This window comes from Electrona antarctica (genome assembly GCF_951216825.1).
Source record: "Electrona antarctica genome assembly, chromosome: 16".
NCBI classification, from domain to species: Eukaryota; Metazoa; Chordata; class Actinopteri; order Myctophiformes; family Myctophidae; genus Electrona; species Electrona antarctica.
In genome coordinates, this window is record NC_136797.1 from 28,069,890 (window position 1) to 28,094,229 (window position 24,340).

At 40.9% G+C, this 24,340-nt stretch overlaps 3 protein-coding genes across 7 annotated transcripts in view; 2 read left to right on the forward strand and 1 right to left on the reverse strand.

Moving 5' to 3' along the window:
- Window positions 1-5,538, forward strand: part of ptpn13 (protein tyrosine phosphatase non-receptor type 13) — an 82,406-nt gene extending 76,868 nt beyond the window's left edge. For 4 of the 5 annotated variants that reach the window (XM_079523553.1, XM_079523555.1, XM_079523557.1 and 1 more), the window contains 9 exons: window positions 691-779; window positions 1,021-1,076; window positions 1,959-2,062; window positions 2,281-2,429; window positions 2,527-2,617; window positions 2,802-3,139; window positions 3,497-3,712; window positions 4,409-4,471; window positions 4,929-5,538. In XM_079523553.1, the coding sequence (XP_079379679.1) occupies window positions 691-779; window positions 1,021-1,076; window positions 1,959-2,062; window positions 2,281-2,429; window positions 2,527-2,617; window positions 2,802-3,139; window positions 3,497-3,712; window positions 4,409-4,471; window positions 4,929-5,006 (1,184 nt within the window). In that variant the 3' untranslated portion in view covers window positions 5,007-5,538. The remainder of the gene's footprint in view (window positions 1-690; window positions 780-1,020; window positions 1,077-1,958; window positions 2,063-2,280; window positions 2,430-2,526; window positions 2,618-2,801; window positions 3,140-3,496; window positions 3,713-4,408; window positions 4,472-4,928) is intronic. The other variant, XM_079523554.1, reaches the window with a different exon arrangement.
- A 2,187-nt stretch (window positions 5,539-7,725) lies between these two features.
- Window positions 7,726-9,812, reverse strand: LOC306939184 (eukaryotic translation initiation factor 4 gamma 1-like). Its single transcript, XM_079523719.1, has one exon. The coding sequence runs from the start codon at window positions 9,789-9,791 to the stop codon at window positions 7,980-7,982; it is 1,812 nt and encodes a 603-aa protein (XP_079379845.1). The 5' UTR covers window positions 9,792-9,812; the 3' UTR covers window positions 7,726-7,979.
- An 883-nt stretch (window positions 9,813-10,695) lies between these two features.
- On the forward strand, window positions 10,696-23,045 carry sdad1 (SDA1 domain containing 1). The gene is made up of 22 exons (XM_079523629.1): window positions 10,696-10,937; window positions 11,135-11,239; window positions 11,402-11,500; window positions 12,057-12,167; window positions 12,387-12,458; window positions 12,813-12,913; window positions 13,390-13,447; window positions 13,530-13,604; window positions 13,692-13,793; window positions 14,423-14,495; window positions 14,595-14,698; window positions 15,028-15,085; window positions 15,775-15,833; window positions 16,601-16,677; window positions 17,341-17,438; window positions 18,483-18,559; window positions 18,901-19,012; window positions 19,554-19,645; window positions 20,153-20,343; window positions 21,441-21,525; window positions 22,143-22,304; window positions 22,856-23,045. The coding sequence occupies exons 1-22, from the start codon at window positions 10,848-10,850 to the stop codon at window positions 22,901-22,903; spliced, it is 2,049 nt and encodes a 682-aa protein (XP_079379755.1). The 5' UTR covers window positions 10,696-10,847; the 3' UTR covers window positions 22,904-23,045.
- The last annotated feature ends 1,295 nt before the right edge of the window (window positions 23,046-24,340 follow it).

The following is a 24,340-nucleotide window of genomic DNA, read 5'->3' on the forward strand; positions in this document are numbered from 1 at the left end:
GTTTTGAAGCCGCTTTTTCGGCAAATTCAAATCCACCATCTTGGAACTTCCGGTCCCGAAAAGCAAGTGGAAACGGTCTTGGCTGAAAGGGCAACAAGGGCGGGTCTTCACTCGGTAGAACCAGTACTAGAAGCTCTAGAAGCATAGCCTAGCCCTACTTTATCATTCATTTTTAAAATATATAAAAATGTATGTGGACTTAATTTACTAAATGCATATCATGATACCGGTAATTGGAAAAAGGACTTCAAACTAGCAATTGAAAACAAAGTATTTATGAAAATGTTTCCAAAGATAATAAAATCAAGTGTAAAGTCCAGAAGTAGAAGTATAAATACAGAAAATACGTTTTCAGGTCGGGATACCAATTTTATACACTCAGGAGAGATGATCATTTATAAGCTTCAATGTTATAGTGTTCCAGTTTCAATTGTGTCTGCAGGTATTTTTTTGTTTTGTTTTATCACTTCCAATATCACTTGTTTATCCTGTGTCCTGTACGAGTTCTCTATGCTTATTGGATCCTGAAAATCTTTTAACTAAAGAGGCTCACAAGCTCAGAACGCGTAGTGAGCTTGTACATTGGCCATTTTTGGTATAGCTTTAAATAGGGTTGATTCATTGATATAAAAATATCTAATCATAAGCAATCTATCAATAGAATAATGGTCTACTTGTTGTGTTGTACAGATTATGAGGTGGGTTCTCCAGAGCAGAGCACAGAGCTGTCGGAGGACACAGATTGTGATGGTTCATCTCTACCTGAGGATTCCCCTGAGGTAATGAATCCACATGACCTGCCTCTGCATTTAATATGACCACTAGTACAATATATGCCAAGATCCACTGTTCATTTTATTTTGGGTAAAATCAAATGTTTTTTTGTTTTTTTTTAATACAACTCAAAATGTTACTGTGTACACTGAATGTATACAGTACTTCAATCCTAGTACTTACTGTATCAATTCATTGTTTTGTTTTTCTGTTTTTTTAATACCTGGTAATATGATGGAATTACAGAGTTCCCGGAAAGCAGCATGGAAAGAGGAGTGTGTGGATGACCCCCTAAATGAAAAGTAAGCTCTATTTGAATGACCTGTCCGTTTTTTTTGTTCTTAAATTATTTTCTTACACCATCGGGGCCCAGGACGGAGATCACCGTCAATTTCAAGTTCATGGTCAAGTGCCCCAGACGGAGATTGATAAACGGGACGGAGATTAATGATATCAAAACCGATCGCATCGCTCCACAGCCTAGGCGCGCTTGTTGCCCAATCCTCGGTGTTGCACAACAGTGACACGTCATCGAAAATGTTCCCTGCCTGTTTAGCGGACGAAAACGGAAATCTTAAAACGTTCATAACTCGCGATCTAAATCATCCCGTCTAATTATGAAAAAAGATCCTGTGTTAGACGGCGCTCCGCGGTCCAGTCGCTAGTCGCGATAGATTTATTCTTACCTCCCGTTGTTGTCGATCGACTCTAGAGTGGTGTGGCTATTGTTAGCTGCTACACAGACATTCACAACAACTTCCGGTGCCCCGGTAAAAGTGGTCCGGGCGCTATAAATGATGGGCACATTTTCGTCCTGATGCCGATCAAAACGGCTTTCTGAAAGACTGTTGCTTTATCAGTGGTGCTCAAATGTAATTTTGGGACACCCAAAATTATATGTATTTGCCTGCTGACCCCCATCTCAAAATATTTTGTTCCAGATTTTAGTAAAAAAAAATCCCTTCAAAATGTCAAGATTTTTCAAAAATAGCAGATCTGTGTCGCACTATGAGCTTGTATATCTTCTATTTTTCGTCACACTATGAGCTTGTATATCTTCTATTTTTTGAATAGCCAAAAAAATAAGCATAAAATAATGCTTAAAGTGGTTACAATGATGCTCTCCCGGTTTTAATGGGTTAATGATTGTCCTTAACACCCATGTGGTGTTTGTCGCTGGATAGCAGCTATCTGCAGATGAGTGCTGGCCAACCTGAGGACGATGACGTGACATGGGGAAGTGATGAGCTGCCCATCGAGAACATGAACTCCCAACAGGGAGACGATGGTGAGCCTTGATATGTGTTCTGCTCATCGTTACATTATCGGCACACGTTGTCCAGATACAACAAGGCTCAAGCAAGAGCAAAGGCCAATATAAAACTCAATGGAGTATTTCCATGAAATGGTATGACGTTCCTTAACTGATTGCTACAGGTTTTGGACACATCCATAATTTGAGTGTTGGAGTATCCTTCTCAAAATGTTTATTTGACCCTTCCCCAGAGGGAGCTATCATCACGGAAGATGAGCTGACCTCCCTGCCCCTGGTCAAGGTGGTTCCTGATGGCCAGTACACAGGCGCCAAACTCAACACTGTGGTGCGCATGATGAGAGGACTTCTGGAGCAAAAGGTCCCTCTACAGGAGTTTGAGGTAATCACTTCTCATTCTCACTCATGACTTTCTATACATGAACTATGAATAGAGAATTTTATTTGTTGTTTTTGTTTTCTAATATGCCCTCTGACAGAATCTTCAAAATCTTCAGCCACTGGATGACTGTTTAATAGGGCAGACAAAGGAAAACAAAAAGAAGAATCGCTACAAGAACATTGTTCCCTGTAAGCCAATTTCATTATATATTATATTGTTGTTATTGTATAAGAGCCTTTATCCAAGAGGCTCGGTGACTAGCGCTAGCCGACCACATTTAAAGAAACCATTTCACTTTTGGTGTATTCAAGGCAGGGTGGCTAGTATTTCACGTGAGTAAATGGCATTCTTTGGTATACTTTTCTTTCACAGTTGATACTACTCGAGTTGTACTTGGAAAGGATGGAGGCTACATCAACGCCAATTTTATCAAGATGCCAGTGAAGGATGAGAACTTCTTGTACATTGCCTGCCAGGGACCTCTACCCACCACTCTGGGTGACTTCTGGCAGATGGTTTGGGAACAGAAGTCTAATGTAATCGCCATGATGACCCAAGAGGTAGAAGGGGGTAAAGTGAAATGCCAACGTTACTGGCCAGATACACCGAGAACAGCAGAGATGGTGGACGACAGGCTGCAGATCACGTTGGTCAAAGACCAACACTTGGACAACTTTGTCATCCGAATGATCGAGGTTAAAGATATCAAGGTGAAATCAAACTCTGATTTGCTGTTCAGTTTCTTAGGATATCAAAAGGACAATTCATGTATTGATTGCACCGTAATCAAATGATATTAAAAAGGTGGGTGTTCAGACCAGGAGGCGTCAAAAGGCAATCTCTGCAGTAAATTAATTAACATGAATGCTGAATAGCTCTATTAGTCTGATAGAAATCATTGCTAGTGTGTTTTTTCCAATAACAGAGGTCTCCCTGTCTCTCCAGCACTAGCCTCCAGCACAAACGGAAAATAAATTTAGGTCGGGATATCAATGTTAGGATGCGTAGTAAATAAATAAATACTGTACCACTTAACAACGTTTGTATTGAATTGTCCTCCACTGCAGACCAGCGAGGCCCAGCTCGTCACTCATCTGAACTACACCGGTTGGCCCGATCACGGAACGCCTTCTCAGCCAGAGCAGCTGCTGACCTTCATCTCCTACATGAGGCACATCCACCAATCAGGACCTATCGTCACACACTGCAGTGCAGGCATTGGCCGTTCAGGAACGCTCATTTGCATAGACGTGGTTCTGGGCCTCATCAGTAAAGATGCCGATGTAAGTACCATGTTTCTGCTGTCGGCAGTGGTGGAAAGTAACTAAGAACACTTACTATTTACTATTAAACTTTAGTTACTAGTTACTTTGAAGATTTAGATTATCACAAAACATACATTAACCACTTCAGCCCTATGTGCATTTCGGCCATTTGAAAATTGCCGATCTACAAGCTCACAATACGTCACAATGCGACGCATATTGAGCTTGTAGATCTGCTATTTTCAAAAGATTTCTTATAGATTTGAAAACTTGAAATGGGAATTACGAAACGCTTTTAAGTAGCTATTTTTGTCGACTCCAAATAAACCTACAAAACCCACTGATGCACCCAATTGAGACATAAGCTGTACACAGCGAAAGAACACATTGTCCACACCACAGGTTAACGTTCATTTTGATATATTTACTGATCCAAGCATGTGCACATACAGTACAAACAGTTTCTTCCATGGTGGCTGTTTTCCTTTTCATTGGTTCAATAGTCTTTTAACCAACATACAGACGTAAAGGGTGTTCAATAGCATTGATGTATGAAAAAATATATAATGCAGTTAGGTGGTTTCCCCCCCGACAGCGGCGATATTTAAATACAAACTTTAAATTTGATTTTAAATAAGGTGGTCTGTTTTGTTTTGATGAACGTTCACTGCATCAGCTTGACGTGTGCTCTGTGTGATTGTGTCTCTTCTGTAGTTTGATATTTCAGATGTTGTGAGGAATATGAGACTTCAGAGACAGGGGATGGTTCAAACCGAGGTGATTTTCTTACATTTGCACCAGGATCATGCCATCATCAATACATGTCATGTATATGGTCGTGGACTGTTATGTTTGCATAAGTGTGTGCTTAAAAATTGCTGTTGTTTCAAATTTGTTCATAAATCAGTATTTTCTCTTTTTTGGCATGTGTTAAATAATCCATGCTTTAAAATGCATTAAAAAGCAAGGACAACATATTTGACGAAACATTTGCAAACATTTCTAATTGGAATGTCGATTCAAAAAAGTCTTTGCAAGATTATGACTCGAGTCATAATCAATCAGTTGATCAAGTCATAATCAATTGGGTTAAACACATTGTATATAGACACATGAACATTTTAGGATGATTAATCCAGCCAGACCGCTGGTATGGTCAAGCATTACACCTTCTAAATTATAATACAATGTTTTCACAATCTTTTGACTAATACAAATATATGTATTTTTACAGGATCAATATATTTTCTGCTATCAAGTGATCTTATATGTGCTAAGATGTCTTCAAGCGGAAGAGAAGATCTCAGGATAGTGGATTATATCATGAACTTTCTGAATGAAAAACTCAGATGGAGGACAGTTGACATGGGCAGATATTGCCAAATCACAATTCCAAGATTCTTTTTTAAAATTTCCTTAAACCTTAATTTCTTGAGAGTAAATCCTAGAAGTCTATATATTTTTATGTTTTATGTTTTGCTTTTTAAGTTCTCCCATCTTTGGCTGCTACAGTACGTCTCTTAATGCATTTATGTGAACTGTTGATTGTATGTTGTCTTTTCATCTACAACGGAACATAAATATATTTTTCCTCCAGATTCTTGGATTATGCTAAAATAATTATGAAAATGATGAATGAATTCATATTTTATGTGGAACAGAATTATACTTATTTTGAGTTTTAAGTATAATTGATGCTGGGACTTGCCTTGACAAAATACTATGACAGTATTTGCTTTGTAAATCTATTATACAGTAATTGTTGCTTTGGGTAATTGATGAAAATAAAAGTGTACATATTTCATCTCCTTTAAAATTAAACTGTGGATACGTTTTAAATGTCATTAACAAAACATGTCTCTTTTGTAAATATGAGTCAAACATTTCCATGTCTTGTCAGAGACAACTTTTCACGTTTTCCTCGTCGTACTACAGTTTTACACAACGTGGCAAAAACGGCCGATATACAAGCTTGCGATGCAACACGTTGTGAGCTTGTAGATCTGCAATTTGTGCTATTTCTGAATAAAATAATGTCATTAAGTGTTTGTGGGGGGGGGGGGGTATAACTGTTGTACAAATAAAGTATTAACAATAGCAATAGCTTGTGACTAACTAACATTAGAACACAGATTCAAATGGATTACTACTGAAAATTACTCTTCAGAATTGACAACATTCTGAAAAGTAGCTTGTTTCCACCCAACAGCAACAAGATAAAACTGGCCAACAGAACCAACTTGGATGCAGAAACTGATGATTACAGTATGTCTTAGAGGTGTGTGTGTGTGTGTGCAGCAGAGGACACAGAAAATAAGGATCCAGTTTACCTAGCCTTGGAGACCGCAGGCATTTCATTTTCACAAGAAAAAAAAACCTGACCATGGCCACTCTACAATGTGTCCATCACCGTCTGGTCCAGTGCCTCCACTTATAAATTGAGCATTTGGTCAGATGAGTCATTGATTGTCATTTGTCAATGTCTGCAGTACTGCAACAGGACTGGGAAGTGAGCAAGAAAAGGACGATGGTGCCATCTGGAGGGGAGAGAACAGACTGAACAGATCTTTGTTCAGCATCATTCCATGTTCATAGAGGGATTAGAGGCCCTAAGAGTTTGCAGTGGAGTCTTTAGAACAACTATTTCAGATTTGCTTGTTGAAATGGGGGGATTTAACAGCATTAACAGCTAAATGTATTGATGATTGGTGGAAGTTCATGGGTAAGAGAAGAACTCACTTTTACCCTCTGCATAACGGCTTGCAGTAAACATTCTGCTCTTCTTTTCATTTCTGGTTTCACCCTGAACCTGAGGTTGATATTTGCTTGATCAGAATGGAGAGGTACCGAGAGCATCATGGCAGGCATGAGGCATCACTGCCTGCCTGGTTTGGGTACTGGGCTTAGAATCTGCTCCTCATTTTATAGATTTGATTTAATAATTGCTGTTTTACTATCTCATCCCACTGTTATTAACTACCCTTATGTATATATCATGTATACCAGGGGTGCCTACACTTTTTTGACTTGAGAGCTACTTTAAAAATGACCAGCTCAACAAGATTTACAGACAAATATATTATCCAATTGTGGAAAATAGTTAAACAATATACCTGAGGGGGCTTTGGAATAGCAGCATTGGCATTACATATAAGACTAACGCACTTGTAATGGGAAGTACAGGGGGTACTTTGTAATGCTACGACATTAAGTGATACAATACTTGAAAACTAAGTACTGACTGCATTGTGGGTTTGAGCCGACAGGCCCTTTTTGATCAAGTCACCTTAATTCAAGTTTTTTTTTTAATATATTTTTATGTGGTCTACCTTTTGGGCACCCCTGAGTATATGTCACATTTTGCCATGTTTGATCTGTTCTTCCATTTCGTTTTATGCTATGAGAATGACACTTATTCCACAGTGATGCCCATGCTTGATTGTGGGTTTTGTAATATTTAATATGATGGCCCACCACACACACTGAACTCCAGGAAATGTGATTATGTTCAGTGTGGCATATTGTCTGGTGTGTGTGATCTCATACATACAGTAGACTACATAATATGATTGAGTGTCCACAATACCATGCCTTAACAGTTTATAAAAAATAATCCAATATTTCCCTTTACACACGATCACCTTTAAACTCACCTGAAGTGCTATAGTATAGTCAATAGTCAAACTATCCCATTTCCTGAATATGCTATTGTTGAACTGTACTGTATTCTAATACTGTATGTTAACTGAACTACTGCTGCTACAATGTCTAACAAAAATAATTGTACCGTGCAAACTGTACACAAGACAATAAATAAACCTTGAAAATAGACACATTTTAAGGTAATTCATTATGCATTTAATAAATGATATTTACAAGTACAATTATATAAGGTACATCAGTATTTTTCACAAGAACGATTGAGGTATATAATTCATATTTATAAGTAATGTATTGTTTAAAACATTGTTTAAATTGTTTTAAACATCATTGTAGAAAAGTATTTCAACAGCTTTAAAGCCAAAACTATACAAGACTTAACAAAGAAACCTTAAACCTTGAAAATACATATTACAAACACATTTTACATATATTATGCATTTAATAAATGATAATATCATTCATGTACCTTTTATAAATGTACTTGTAAATATTATTTACAAGTACATTATATAAGGTACATCATTATTTTACATCACAAGAACGATTGAGGTATTGCATTGATATTCACAAGTAAGTTATCATTGATTGAAACAGTTTAAATTGTTAAAAACATTTAAATTGTTTAAAACATGATTGCAGAAAAGTCTTTCAACAGCTTTCCAGCCATACCCAGAGGAATGAGAGTCTTTGAGCTCTCCTTGAGGAGCTGTCCCATGGGGATACCTCCCTCTTGGGCCATGGGGGTGATCAGCTCAGCCAGGTACTGCCGGAAGTGTGGGATGTCTGTAGACATGTCCTCCGCCACATCTAGGATAGCTTGAAGCCCTTTATAGTACTGCTGTATGGGCATTATGCCAGCCTTGATGAGCCGATGCAGCAGCTGCCCCATGTGGTCTCTGGCGATGGCGCTGCGATCTAGCGTGGACTCCAGGCCATTCCGCACAAACACAAAGAGCAGCTGACCACTGTTCAACTCCTGTACACACCGCAGTGCCTCCTTCATGTCGTTGATGTGTAGGTACTCTTCAATGATCGCTGTGGATTTCTTGTCCACTTCCTCCTCGGTCAAGGTGGGGGTCTGGGGGTGTGGGTGATTAGGAGCAGCGTCCTGCTTTATGTTCTCTGTTGTGCTCAGCAGCTGGCTGTTGTTAATGTCAAGAACACGAGTCTTGGTCATTTTACTGAGATGTGAAGTATCGCTGGGTTTGTTGTTGGTGGAGATGGAGTAGCTGTTCCAGCCCTTGGCCACCCTACCCTGTCGTGGGGTGTATGAGACCCGTCCGCCGGGCCGGCCTACACCCAATCTGTCGCCTGTGCCTCTGATTGACTGCTTGGAGAGGAGGGTCTTCTGGATATTCAACTGCTCCCTTTGAACCTCCATCTCAGCATCTTTGTGGATCTGGTCGATGGTCTTGGGACCCTGGTCTGCGCGCCTGGGCACCCAGTTATTCTGTCTGAGGTCCACCACATCCTGCAGCATGAAGCGGATCCTGGGGGAGGTCTTCCTCTCCTTGATGATCTTGTCCATCTGGTCCATGCAAGGCTTGGCCATCTGAAAGTCCATGTCTTTCCCAATGGTGGAAATAAGTGTACACAGAAACTCCATGGACTCCTCATCATGTTTTATGAGCAGCTTACTGATGATGCACTTGTCCATGGTCGCTGCCGTCAGCATCTTGAGCTTGAACAACTCCCCAATTAACTTAATGTTGCCCAAGGAGCACCTCCTGACCTTGTTTTTGTAATGGACCAGTTCCTCTTTGCAAAGCTGCTTCTCCTCCGCCTGGGCAGCATCCAGATTCCTGTCGAACTCTGCTTTGCAGCGGTTGAGAAACAGCCTGCGGAAAGTCACACAGACTCCTGGCTTATCTGCACTGGGGACCTCGAGTTCCATAAGGCAGTGGCACATGTTGGCATAGACCACAGAGAAGCTGGGCTCTGAGACTGCCTTCTCAAAAATGATGCCGATGACTCCTTTAAGCCTGCTCTCTGTGTTGATGGGGAGCTCCCTCACCTGCTTGGTCAGCTGTTGGAATCTCTGGGGCGTTAACTTGTTCAGGATGCCACGCAGTCTGTTGAACAGATCCTGGGTCATGGCCTCTGTGTTCTTCACCTCCTCACGCTGCTGCTTCTTGCCTGTAGGTGCCTTCCATGCCTCCTTGGCCTTGTTAAGCTGCACATCGACGGAGAGAGAGAAGTGACGACGAGGCTTGTCTCTCCAGCCTGCCTCTCCAAGTCCAAAGGGAGGCCTGAAATCAGAGCCACGGTCCATGACTACTGGTAGAGTCCTGGGCTTCAGATTTCCCAGAGGCCTCTTGTTAACTCTGTCCAGGATTACATCAGTGATGACTGGCAGACCCTCAGGTTTGTTCATGCTAGCTGAGATGAACTGCAAGCTCAGAATGAGAGCTCTGTCGTAAGTGATCTTCTCCATGATGTCCAACGTACAACTCCAAGTCAAGACCATCAAGCAGAAATGAGCATCTGCGTTGCAACCGGGGCCTTTTATGCGCGACGTTCTGGTTCTCAACGGCAACGCTTCGTTCTCGACGGACATTGGCTGTTGAATTTGAATGTCTATCAGCGCGTCCTATCAGCGCGTCGCCTGTGGGTCTCCCTGGGCAACGCGCTTAGTGTACAGGCTTTGTGTACACAAAGCGCGTCCAATGAGCGCGTCGCACCTGAGCGAAGGCAATTTGTGACACGCCCACATAGAGTTGGGGGAATTCCATAGAGTATATATATATAAGGGGAATTCCCACCGCTCAAGCAACCTACCGACCGTAAGTTGGCAACGTCAGTCCATCCCAAACTCACCAAACTCATCAATTCAAACTTCACAGATACATCAGTATCATTAAAATACAAATAACATTTACTGCATCAGCTGCATGTGTTCTGATGGACGTTATGTGCGTCGCGATGTCCTCTGTACTGTAGCCTACTGTGTAAGAGAATCGTATTAAATAAACTTTATTCAGCTGAACACTAGGCCTACTCTAACGTGAAATCAAAGAAACAATATTGTTCCATTGGTTTGAATATTAAATAAATTGATATTGTTTTCTGATTATCTGAGTTATTCAGGGTGTTATAAATAAAAAATAAAAACGATATAAACAGCTAAAATATCTGTTTTTATGTAAACAAACTTCGTCAGTCTGGCCTGGCTGGTGCCAAACGGTGACGTGTCGACACGTCAATAATAATGACTATTTCAAGATGTGGATAGATTTCTCTTTCATATCAATTTTGGCAGTCGTGATCACAGCGGCAGAACCACAGCTAATTCACCACAGCCAAGGCTCTGACCACAGCTAAAGCGACGCGGCCCCGTTTTGTTTGTCCATATTCACGTTCCGTAGTTGTACCAGAGCACAGTGCACCAACCAAAACAACATGGCAGCCTCCGTGAGCCACGCATGAGGAGTGGGAAGTTTAGCGATTTTCAGATATATAGTTATATACACGTGGAACTTTTTCCTAAATCATGTCTGGCCGACACAACAACAAACTGCCCAACAACCTGCCCCAGCTGCAGAACCTTATTAAGAGAGATCCACAATCATACGTGGAAGAGGTGGGTTTTTATTTATAGCTAACTGTTGAGTAGCTAATAGTGCTAGCGAATACTCTCGCTACCTTAGACTATATACTCTAAGCTCGCTACACACATTTGTACTCAGTAGTGAGTTCGATCTGAAGTTATATTTGTACAAGGTTTGTCAATTGGCCTGGTCTGACCAAATCCGTGTCTTGATCTCTTCACTTTTCCAGTTTCTACAACAGTATCGACACTACCAGTCCAATGTTCAGATCTTCAAGTTACAGCCAGGCAAGCCCAACAAAGTCCTGGCAGAGCTGGTTATGTTCCTTGCACAGGTGTGTGCTGGTATACTACTGCGCAAGGGTCTATTACATTGGTTCCATTTGTGTACTCGTATGTTAAATTAACACCTGTCATTTTGCATTGGGGTGCCAGAGAAAACGTATCTATTCAACTCCAAAATGTGGTGGACTTACCTGAACCTTTTTATTTCCCAGGTTGCACACTGCTATCAGCAGCAGCTGTCCACCTTCCCTCAGGATCTGACTGAACTGCTGTTGAATCATCACACAGTCTTGGAGCACGACTTGCGGATGGTGAGACAACACAACAGTACAGGACCCCATAAATTACAATAACACCATTTCATGGATTGAAGTTCTCAGTCGCCACGAGTCATTCGGATTCTATAGAAGCCAGCATGTCTTCTAAGTTCTAATGGAAGCATTTGAGTGACAATAAGCTAATCTACAAGCTCTCAAACTCTGAGAGCTTGTAGTTTAGGCTACAGGGTCCCGTTTTCTTATACTCCGGGGATGACATTTAACCCATTTTGACCTGAGATCAGATTCTAAAAATGTCTTCTACATCCTGACAAGTTTTCTGAAAAAGCTATGTTTCTATGTCAGTGGTTCTTCGATTTTTCAGAAATAGCAGACCTACAAGCTCGTAGCGCGCCACTCGGTGGCGTGCTATGAGCTTGTAGATCTGCTATTTTTCAATAGCTAAAGCATAACATAATGCTAACACCAAAAGGGGTTCCAGCCCAGAATGGGTTAAAGGTCGTAAGCTGGCATGAAACATTTTCCACTCAAGACATTAGTTTAATGTCGTCTTACAGTATGTATGTATATGTCGTGCTTTCTCTGTCAGACCCTCTGCAAAGCGCTGATTCTTCTGAGGAACAAGGACCTGATAAACCCCACTTCCCTGTTGGAGCTCTTCTTTGAGCTGCTGCGATGTCACGACAAACTTCTCAGACAGGTGAGAGCCTCGATGTAAACCAGAGCACCAACCAGCCATAGAATTATAATGAGCTCCACATTTTAATTTTCATGATTGATTATTTTGTGTCACTCTTTTCTCTGTGGGTTTGTGCTAAAATATTGACACATTACCAATTTTCCATAGGTAAAATTACCACTGTATTATGCTGTTTCCCTTTTTCGGTTTTTGACTTTTCTTTTTTCTTTGCCTCCACAGACATTATACACACACATTGTATCGGATATCAAAAACATTAATGCTAAGCATAAAAACAACAAAGTAAACACGGTAAGTAAACATGCTCACCTTTATGCATTTGTTCCCAATGGGCTAATTTACAGTATTTCGACCTCATTGTGCCTAATATTCATGTTTCAAGAGGTTTATCTTTACAACTGTACAGACCCAAGTAAAATTCTTGGGTTTCGGTTTCGGGTCCTCAACATTGTAGCAGAAATAACAACAGCAAGGCGATGATTAAGACTAACAATTGTAGTTATACATTTATCATGCTGTAGCACACTTTGACTGCCTTGAAGGTGTTTGTGTGCATGGTTTCTGCTTCTCTAAATATTATACTTGTGTATATATACAATGAGTGCACTCATCATATATAATTGATATATCATGCATTTGTTCCAGACTCTGCAGAACTTCATGTACACCATGCTGAGAGACAGTAACCCTATTGCATCTAAGATCTCTCTAGATGTGATGGCGGAGCTCTACAAAAGGAACATCTGGTGAGCCGCATGTCTTGTATTTGTGAGTCAGGATTTGACCCATTAAGACTAGGCAGATTCCACAATTGCCTTCTAAGTCAGTACTCGGTAGTTCTCAAACCTTTGAGATTTTTCAACATATTGTTGAAAACATATTGCATAGCATAGGACAACCTGGAAGGTCCAAATGTTCCGAAAGCGAATCAAAGAAACGGGTCCCGCACACGTCTGGAACTGGAACTTGCAAAACGGATGCTCTTTATTATTAATATCCCAGACAGTTTGTGAATAGCCCTTTCTGAATAGCCAACACTAAAATGACACGGATGCTTTCCCAGTTCTAACGAGTTAACCACATCCCTTTTTGGGGCATATAATAGAATATAGTAGCCGATCTACAATCAAGTATATAATGGGCCTTCAGTGGTAAAATGAGGTATGTAAAGGTGTTGTGCTCAAGAAAATACACATGAATGACTCATTGTGCTATGTTCTAGGAATGATGCCAAGACGGTTAATGTTATCACAACGGCGTGCTTCTCCAAGGTGGCAAAGGTAAGTCCTCATGATGAAAGCAAGTCCTTTTTCTACCAGATAAGGACTTCAACTGAACGCACCGTGTCTTCTTCCTGTGCAGATCCTTGTAGCTGGTTTGAAGTTCTTCCTAGGAAGAGATGAGGATGAGAAGAAAGACAGCGATGACGAATCAGAGGCAAGTAACATGGATGATTCATCGAGTTATCACTATACTGTGGTCCTTATCAAAGTAATATTAATACATTGCTTCATGCTTCTGTAGGATGATGGACCAACTGCCAGAGATCTGATGGTGAGGTACTCCACCGGCAAGAAAAGCTCGAAGAACAAGAAGAAAATGGAAAATGCCATGAAAGTCCTCACGGTACCTCAGATATTTAGCACAGGAGGCATGACTTGCATCTTTAATAGGCTTTGTTCAGACTGCAGGGAAATCTGATATTTTCAAGTGATCAAATCATATTTGTGTATTTAGAAATAGTTACTGTGGTAAAGATGTAACAACATAGGTATGAGTGATGCAGGATTTATACTCTGTTGTACGACGAAATATACGTAAGGCGTCAGCCTACATAAGATTGCAGATAACCGATGGAAGAATGCAGATTTGTCATCCTGCCCGCTCTAATCACGATGCAGAACATCTCCGTCACAACAGATATGCCGTCACTGCAGGCATTTCTAAATGTTTTCCAAAATGACACTTACATTGCATGGTCGTCATATGTCCAGACTCCAGTCTGACACATGTTTAGGAATAAGATTCTTAAACAGCATTTTTTATATGATTAGCAGAATTCAATTTCCATGTGTTATTTTGCTGTTCAGACTTGATAAAAGCAATCCGGTTCAAATCTGCATAGGCCAGAAATCTGATGTAGGCTGCCAGTCTGAACATAGCGTTGGCAGTTTCTGTTTTCAGTGTTTTTCTATACAAACGTATACTTGTACTTGTACGTATTTGCTAATTTTGCTTATGTATTCCTTTGAAAGAAACACAAGAAGAAACACAAGAAAGTGGAAGTGTTCAATTTCTCAGCGATTCACCTGATTCATGATCCTCAAGGTACGGTATATTGCACATTCATATCCACACCCGAAGATTGTTCACGGCCATTGTTGGCAAAATACATAACACTTACATCTGGCTTACCTTTGTTTTAAGATTTCGCAGAGAAACTCTTAAAGCAGTTGGAAGACTCTAAAGAGCGATTTGAGGTGAAAATTATGCTGATGGAGCTCATATCCAGATTGGTTGGAATTCATGAGGTAAGTTATGCAACGATCGGCCAGTTTGCACAGTTCTGGTCAAAGGGTTCACGTTATAGTTATCCATAGCAAATTATATAATGAATGTTTAAATGATCCATTTCTTTTTAGTTTGGTGTGAAAAGGAGGACCAATAACTAGTTAAAATTAATTTGTTAAAAAGCAAAAGTCAAATTGACAAGGTTGTTATTTTCTAGGCCAAAATGTTCAGACCATTTCAGCAGATGAAGCAGCATGCTACTGAAAAACACACATGAACAGTTGTCTTCTTGTGAAGCTACATTATGATAATTATTTTTTCATTGACAATTGCTACTTCTCCTCTACAGCTCTTCCTCTTCAATTATTACGCGTTCATCCAGAGGTTTCTCCAGCCCCATCAAAGAGGCATGTATACATATTTTATTCAGTACATTCATCCGGTGTTGACACTAGGGTGACAAAGCACCAGGCTTCAAGGCATTTCCAATGGAAGCCAGCGCTATGAAGATACATATTAACGCTTGTGTGACACGCAAAAAATGATCAAAGATCTGCGCTCTCAGGGGGCACGGTGGCACAGTCGCCTGATGGAGGGGGAAAGGAACTGGTCGGAATAATGTGTTCCTTCCACGCGCTACGTCCTCCCGGGGAAACTCCCCTCTGTCAGCTGAAAAGAAGCAGCTTGGACTCCTCATGCATAGAAGGAAGCATGAGGTCAGTCCGCTGCCCCCCCCAGGTTGGCAGAGGAAGTGTCAAGTTTCAACCAGACTTCCCATGTTTTCGTTATGTCATTATAGACAAACATTTTCCCCATATAATGAAAATGGTCCCATCTACGAGTTCAAAATGTATCGCAATGTATCGTCTGTTTGTTTGTTCTTTTATAGGGCTTAAGCAGTTAACGGTTCCCTGTGCTATTTAACCCTGACACTGTCATTTATGCAGTGTGGCTTGAGCAACAGCTACGACTCGGAAGCAACGTAGCTGACTTGACTACACTTTGTTGTTGCTGCTGCTAGTATGAATGCAGCAACGTGTGTAAGCATTTTATTTCGTTCTGATGTTCACATTTGTAAAATGTATTTCCTTGCCAGATGTGACCAAGATTCTCCTGTGTGCCGCCCAGTCGTCCCACCAGCTAGTGCCTCCCGAGGTACAGTAATATCAATATATACAGTATACACGGCACACTGTATATACACACAAAAAAATCAAACCCATTTCTCAAAGGATAAGTAATACACAACTGATAATTTCTGAGAACCATCTCGCAATAAGAAGGGGTTACCGTTAGTCAGAATTCCATGTTATTGCAATACATTTGCTAGCAACCCAGAGTGCATCCTCTATAAATTAGATTTTGTGTTTTCTTAGATTTGCACTGATAGCAGTGAAGTTCAAGGGAGCATCTATACATTTAGCCAGTGTATCACAGATGTCATACCAGAATGTTTTTACTTTTATACTTTGCCATTTGCCATGTACAGTGCAAAAATGAGCCATCTTCTGTACCACACTTAAATCATAAATCTTTTTTTTTTTAAAGATATGTCTTGGGGCTTTTTCATGCGTTTATTGATAGTGTGACAGGAAATGGGGAGAGAGGGGGGGGGGGGTTGGTAGTTGACACGCAGGGATAGGGACTCGAACTCGCAACACGCTGCCAGGCTGGACCACCAGCCCAGATGCCTGGACCGTATCTATGCAACTTTTGAGATGTATAATAGAGTTGGTGCTTGGTGGAGAAATGTTTGAGTCGTCTATACCTGGAATTAACAGTAGCAGAGAGGCTATCGCGACACAAATCAGACATTTCAAATCATTTATAGTAATATTTAAATCTGACAACCCTTTGACCTAAGCATTATAATCTAATGCTGTGAATTTATTTTCTACTTCCATTTTCTACTACATCTACAGACCATCGCACCTGTGATCATGACTATTGCCAACAACTTTGTGACTGAAAGGAATTCTGGCGAGGTGATGTGTGTTGGGTAGGTCTGTTTTAATTGTCACCAGTCATCAAGGTCTATACAGACCATTGATGAGTCATGACTGCATTCTTACTGGGGACGGAACGGAACCGTACGCAGCTAAATGGCTGCACCGACAATTCGGGGGAGTTACATATTTACTGTGTTTTTCCCCCTCTGAAAGCGAGGCAAAGGGCTGCGTAACCACATTTTCCCCTAATGTGGACAAATACAGCACTTGTGTTAAAGAAATTATTCACGTGCGGAGCTTACGCAACTAACAGCCTGTTTTTCACGGCTGCTGCATTTGCATACAATTGTTTGATTTCACTCATTGATATTGGCCTATAGACTGGTAGAATGTAAGGGTGATATCTAGATGTTACAGGAGATGTGCCCATAATTGTTCAAGAAATAATTCATTCAGCATGGAAAAGGTATAACAAATTAGTAACAAAGTTGTGGTGGACTAAGATCAAACTGAGTAATTATTTGACTATGCGGGGACAGCCCTACTGTAAACTGTGTCTTGTTATACCTTTGTAATTGATAGACTGCATTGAAATGAGAAGTGAAAGCAGACACAAGTAGCTGTTCTAAAATGCATGAATGCATAGCCTTAAGCCTTTTTATTTATTATTTACAAATGATGCCAAACCTTCTGACATGTTGTGACCTGTGTAGCATCAATGCCATCAAGGAGCTGGTAGCTCGTTGTCCCCTGGCCATGACTGAAGACCTGCTGCGTGACCTGGTGCTGTACAAGAACCACAAAGACAAGAGTGAGTCGTCCAATCGCTGCCATCATTAGGGTTGGGAAACGGAATCGGTTCCATCACATTTGGAACCGTTTCAGGAACCGGGTTTTTATCACACTGTCAGAGCTGGCATGACACTTCACGTCTGATATACAATTACACTACCGGTGGTTCTCCAACCTAACTCCGAGAGTGTACAAATACTTGGTTCCATTTGTACACTGTCAGAGTTACAGAGCGGTTGGGGTCCATTTGTACACTGTCAGAGTTACAGAGCGGTTGGGGTCCATTTGTACACTGTCAGAGTTACAGAGCGGTTGGGGTCCATTTGTACACTGTCAGAGTTACAGAGCGGTTGGGGTCCATTTGTACACTGTCAGAGTTACAGAGCGGTTGGGGTCCATTTGTACACTGTCAGAGTTACAGAGCGGTTGGGGTCCATTTGTACACTGTCAGAGTTACAGAGCGGTTGGGGTCCATTTGTACACTGTCAGAGTTACAGAGCGGTTGGGGTCCATTTGTACACTGTCAGAGTTACAGAGCGGTTGGGGTCCATTTGTACACTGTCAGAGTTACAGAGCGGTTGGGGTCCATTTGTACACTGTCAGAGTTACAGAGCGGTTGGGGTCCATTTGTACACTGTCAGAGTTACAGAGCGGTTGGGGTCCATTGGTACACTGTCAGAGTTACAGAGCGGTTGGGGTCCATTTGTACACTGTCAGAGTTACAGAGCGGTTGGGGTCCATTTGTACACTGTCAGAGTTACAGAGCGGTTGGGGTCCATTTGGAACCCCCTATAGGAGTCGTTAACCCATTTAGACCGCAGGACGTGTGGAAACGTCATAACTAATCCAACCGACGGAATGCTACACACGTCCTAGCGCTTTCATTGATATCAAACGAGAGAAAGATATAGCGAATGACAATCAGCGTTGTCATTCGCTGATTGTGTTAAAGGGAACCGTTAAGGAATCAGACCGTTAAGGAACCGGAATCGTTAAAATCCTAAATATTGATCCAAACATTTTCACTCATTTTATTTTTGCTTTAATCCATGTATTTGTCTAGATGTGATGATGTCTGCCAGAGGACTCATACAGCTTTTCAGAAACCTGAACCCACAGATGCTGCAAAAGAGAGACAGGGTGAGGAAAAAGTTTTTATTTTTTTACATTGTCACATGTATTGCTGTCTATCAATCGATCAAACGGCAAATAAAGTAAATTATGCATTTATAAATTGCGCCTTTCTCTGCTTGTGCGTCACATTCACCTGGAAACCATACTGCTCAACGGGCGCGCTTAGGGGTTCAGTGGCTTGCTCTTAAGGACACTAACGTGTAGCTAGGAGGAGCCGGGGATCAAACCGGCTATCTTCAGATTCCAAGACAACCTTTCTCTCTCTCGCTCTGTCTCTCTGTCCCGCACACACATACACTTTCTCAACTAATCCTGACTTAAACTGAACTGGTCACTTTGTCGTCTAGGGGAGACCAACAGAGGCATCGGCAGAAGCCACGATTCAAGACTATGGACACCTGCAAGCTAAAGACTACATCCCTGGAGCGGAGGTCCTGGACGTGGAGAAGGGAGAGGATGGTATGGAGCTGTTCATGATATACTGTGTTATGTTAATCCATTAAAACCAGAAAAGCATCCATGTCATTTTAGACAAGCATTATTTTATACATATGACATATTCAGAAAACGTAGGACATTTTGTAGAATCGGCCTCAGGCCACGAAGCTTTGCACAAACGTCATGCGAAACCCACCATAAACATGCAAAGTCCCCACAATAAGCTAAGGTCAGTTAGGCCTTCAGGATAGCCCAGAATCTGTCTCTTGAGTTCAGGCCGCTCAGCATACATTCTCAGAAACCGTAGTTCAGGTGGTACAGTGACCGCCTGGGCATCGGAAGGTTCCTGGTTCGATCCCAGACACTGAACCCCCAGCTGCTCCCGATGAGCTGATTGGTGCCTTGCATGGTTTCCTTCACTGTCACTGTGTGAATGTATTGAACATTGTAAAGAACTTTGGACAAAGCCTCTCAATAAATATGCCATTTACCATTTAAGTTTATACGGCTTAAGACCTTAAGTGGTTAAAGAATGACTTCTTTTTTTTCAAACTTCCAACAGATGGTTGGGAAAGTGCCAGTATAGGTGATGAGGATGAGGATGGTGAATGGGTGGACGTTCATCACTCCTCTGATGAAGAGACCGGAGAAATGGTGAGACTGAACACACCGACTAGACCTCTGTTTCCCAAAACCACTTTTGGGTCGCGGATACATTTTTATGGGTCCCTTTGTTTAAATTTTTGTTTTAATTAGTTTTTTTCAGTAATTTCATGAAATTCCATAAATTAGAAAACAAATGTTTAACCCATTTTGGGCGGGAACCCCTTTTGGTGTTCTAAACATTATGTTATATAATTTAGCTATTGAAAAATAGCAGATCTACAAGCTCATAGCGCGCCACCGAGTGGCGCGCTACGAGCTTGTAGGTCTGCTATTTTTGAAAAATCATGAAAATATTTATTTCAGAAAACTGGAGGATTTAGAAGATTTTTTTTTAAATGTTGAGGTCAGGCCTGAATGGGTTAAGCTCTACCAGCTTTAACTAGTTTGGGTCTCTTGACCTGAAAGGTTTGGGAACCACTGGACTAGACTATGAGCTCCAACCTGGGCTAATAGTTGTTTGAAGAGCATGATGACATTTCTTTGTCCGCTCTCTAGGCAGAGAAGCTCCAAACCATACCAGTTGAGGAACGGAAGGTTAAAGCCGCAGCGGTCAGCGGCAGCAGGCTCCTCACTCAAGATGATTTTAAGAAGATTCGACTTGCCCAGATGGCTAAGGAGGTCAACAATGCCCCCGGCAAGGGCCAGAAGAGGCAGAACGTTGACCTTGATGATGAGGACGATGCCAGGTTAGTGGGATATATCATTTATATATATATATTAGATGAACTGTGATGTTTTATGCATGCACTTTTTCAGAGGATTTCTAGGCAAGAAAACCTTATCTGAAACAGTAGAAATTGCTATAGGATCAGCGTGCGTGCGTGTGTGTGCACGTGTGTGTGTGTGTGTGTGTTCGTGTTTTCTGGTGGGTGTGTGAATAAAACTTAACTGTATGGTAGAGTATGTTAACCCATTGATGCCTGGTGCAACCTATACGTTGTTCTACCCTTGATGCCGGCGCTCTCTCTGTGTCTCATCAGCTATTGTTATAATTTAGCTATTGAAAAATAGCAGATCTACAAGCTCATAGCGCGCCACCGAGTGGCGCGCTATGAACTTGTAGGTCTGCTATTTTTGAAAAAACATAACCATTTAAAAAAATAATGAATCAAAATTTGAAGGTTTTCAGAAACCTTAGGTCAGGCCCTAGAAGGCGTTCCCAGATTCAGCCTCAGGTATCAATGGGTTAATACAGTATACCAGTGGTTTTCAACCAGTGGTCCGGGGACCACCAGTGGTCCTTGAGGGGAGTCCAGGTGTCTTATAGATCTTTTACTCTTGAGAGCGTATAATGAAAGAGTTACATTATTGTTAAACATCTGCTGCCTGTAATCTCTCCTAATACCAACATCAATACAGCATGGAATTGTGGACAAAATCGTATCCAACGACAACAAAATATTCTTAATTTTGGTTCCGAGAGACTACTATATCTCATTAAATGGTGGTCTGTGGCTCAGAGATGCCAATAAATAATGGGCCTTGATATGAAAAGGATTGAAAACCACTGCTGTATACTGTAACTGACACAACTACAGTGGTGGTCTACCCACTGTGCTCTTCTATATTGTGAAACTTAGACCCTGGTCTCAGGTAGGACATTACTTGACAAGTAGTATTACATGTAAGTCAAAGGGCAGTTGTCACCTTTCCAGGTGTCCTTGTTTAGCTTAGCAGTAGATATAGTCTACTTTAAATATGATTTTAATTCCCTGATATTAATAGGTGGACTTTGTATGACCATGTATGACCAACATTTAAAATGTTATGACACACTTTTCAGAGGGGAGATTTTGACTTTGAGGGATATTGAGAAACTACACAAGAAACCAAAACCAGACAAGGAAACAAGACTGGCAACAGCAATGGTAACTATATATTTGTCATTTTGTTATTTGTATAATAATTCAATTCAGTGCATAATTAGGTCACGTCACTGTAAGGGATCATGCTTATGACAGCTTAACAATTTTCAAACTGGCCTCCATATTTTGGGCATAGGCGAAAACTATTTCTCGCGAAAATAGACTAATTCCAAGTTCACAACGTGCCGCAACGCATTTTGAGCTTGTAGAGATTGGTCTGTCTGTACAGACCGATCTGTAAGAATCGTGCAGTAGTGCTGCACGATTCTTGTTCAGATGTGAATCTCGATTTTCCTCCACAAGAATTGAGATCACTATTCTCACACCATTCAAATTTTTTCCATGAAAATATTGATTGTCTTTAGCCTGTAGCTGCTGAACATTACTACATTCAAAATGTGCCACCTGAAACCAACTACTGTGGCTTTAAACAGACAACATCAAAGTGCTTGACTTAAACCTCTCTTATAAAGTCTCTCTCTTGTAGCAAAAGCATAAGAGTAACTAAAATGAATTGGACAGCCAACTAATACTGCACGATCTCATAGTTGTCTAGATCTAGATCTTTTTTCGATTAATTGTACAGCAGTATTTATTGTAATGACCTGCCATCTTCTCAGGCTGGGCGAACGGACCGTAAGGAGTTTGCTAAGAAGCATAGCAAACTGAACCCGTTTGCTAGCACCAGCAACAAGGAGAAGAGGAGGAAGAAGAACTTTGGAATGATGAAATACAGCCAGAAGGTTCGGACCAAGATCAAGCGCTCCTTTAGAGATAAACAGGTACATCAACAAGAATGGATTCTGCTCTGCATTTTGCTACTTTTACTTGGAAATATACTGCCGGTAATGTTGCTTTGATTGCAGTGTTGTTTTCGTCGACTAATACTATGACAAAAAATGTGTCATTACGACGACATCAAGGCCCGCCAAAATACATTTTAGTCGACTAAATCTACAGTTGATTTAGTCGACTAAAATGTATTTTGGCTAGACTAACACTAAAACATTCCAGGTGACTAAAGTGTGACTAAAACTAAACTATTCAAGAGACTAGAGACTATCTTGCGCCACCCCTTATCCCTAAATGTATTTGTCATTTTTTACTATTTTTTTAAAACAGTTCAACTAGCCAGTCTACAATTCTACACCGACACTGTGAGCTTGTAGATCAGCTATTTGAATTATTTTAAAATGTTTTGAAATAGTAAAAAATGGCAAATAAGTTTAGCGGTAAGGGGTGGCACAAGATATAGCTGTATGACGAAATCTAAAATTTGCTGTCAAACTCAACAATGTTTGATTGCCAAAACATGTCAACTGTCCTCATCCAGATCGATCTGCGAGATGCACTGATCAAGAAGAAGAGGCAATACAAGTAGGAGATCTGGAGATGACCACGTCACCTTCAAGACCAACATTAACATGATCTCATGTTGTGTACGTTATAAACCTATTAACAGATGTTACATTGTATTCCTTGCCTTTACACCATGCTGAAATAAATAATTTGACATGTAATAATATGTCCTATCTGTCATATAATTGCTAATACATGTTTACGTATTATCTGAATCTGCACCCAGCAGTATATTCTTGAGCCGATCCCTTGAACTGTAGTAGTCCACAACAGTCATATATCTCCTGCTCTGGCACAATTTCTGCCTCGGCCGTCTCAATGTCTTTATCATCCTAAGATAACCGACTCCATGTATGTACGGCAGGGGTGGGCAACTTTGACGATGGAGAGGGCCACTATATTATATACAAAGGAGGAAATGGCCTTTATTAAAACGAGGCAAATGCCAACATGTTTCGACCTCGAAGCATGTTGTCCCTTTCTAATTTCAATTAAGGCTTTTGCCCCCTTTTTACGTGGTTGAGGCCTTGATACAAGGAATGTTCAGCTGTTTCAGTACCCCCTCTGAGTGTCCACTCAGACTTGAGAGCAGAACTGGCCAGTCCCAGGTGTTTACAGAAATGTGTAGCCAAGCTCAACATCCATAAAATAAGAGGGATTTTGTTAGAACGGTTCTTGAGATATGCAAAAGGCAGATACACACTCACTCTGAATTTAAAGACGGGTGACTTCATCTGCATCTGCTTGTTTCAAGTGTGCAAATTATCTTGTGCTTTCCAATCTAAAACCCGAAACCATGTATTTAAAACGGTAATCATCAACATCATATTGCGTGGATGTATTATCTTGATCCAAAAGTTGTAAATTCAATAGACCCTTCCCTCTATTAAGGCCAGGGTGGTTTGTGATGATACGGTGGAATTACTCTGAGAACAAGTTGACACCAGCTTTGCAGTATCACACCGTACGACAGGTTTGAAGTTTATTCATATACATTCGCAGTCGTAGGTGACTGGAAGATATGAGTCAATATTAAATGATTGATTGCGATTGTTAGATAAATTCTGACATGTTGTTTACACGTCATGTCAAGTTGGCCACTCCATCATATTCTGTTGGACAACACATAGAACTTTGCGCCCAGACCGTGTTCCATATAGGTCATATTTTGTCATCTTTCCCTTTTATCATCATTTCACTCATAGCCTACTGCCTGTTTACACAGGATTGTTCATCTTATCCTTTATATTATTTTATCATATTTATATTATGGATTTCCTGACGCCACATTCAGATTTAATATCTTATATCTGGTTGACTCCTTATTCGGTCTCCAGTCAAGTTAACTCGCATACTGAGAGGCCTATTTTGATTTGAGACATGTATTTGACCTTGGTGCCTAGTGAGAAAGTAGATGGGAGTATTTCTCTCTGTCGAAAGAGTTCACAGCTAGCAGGGA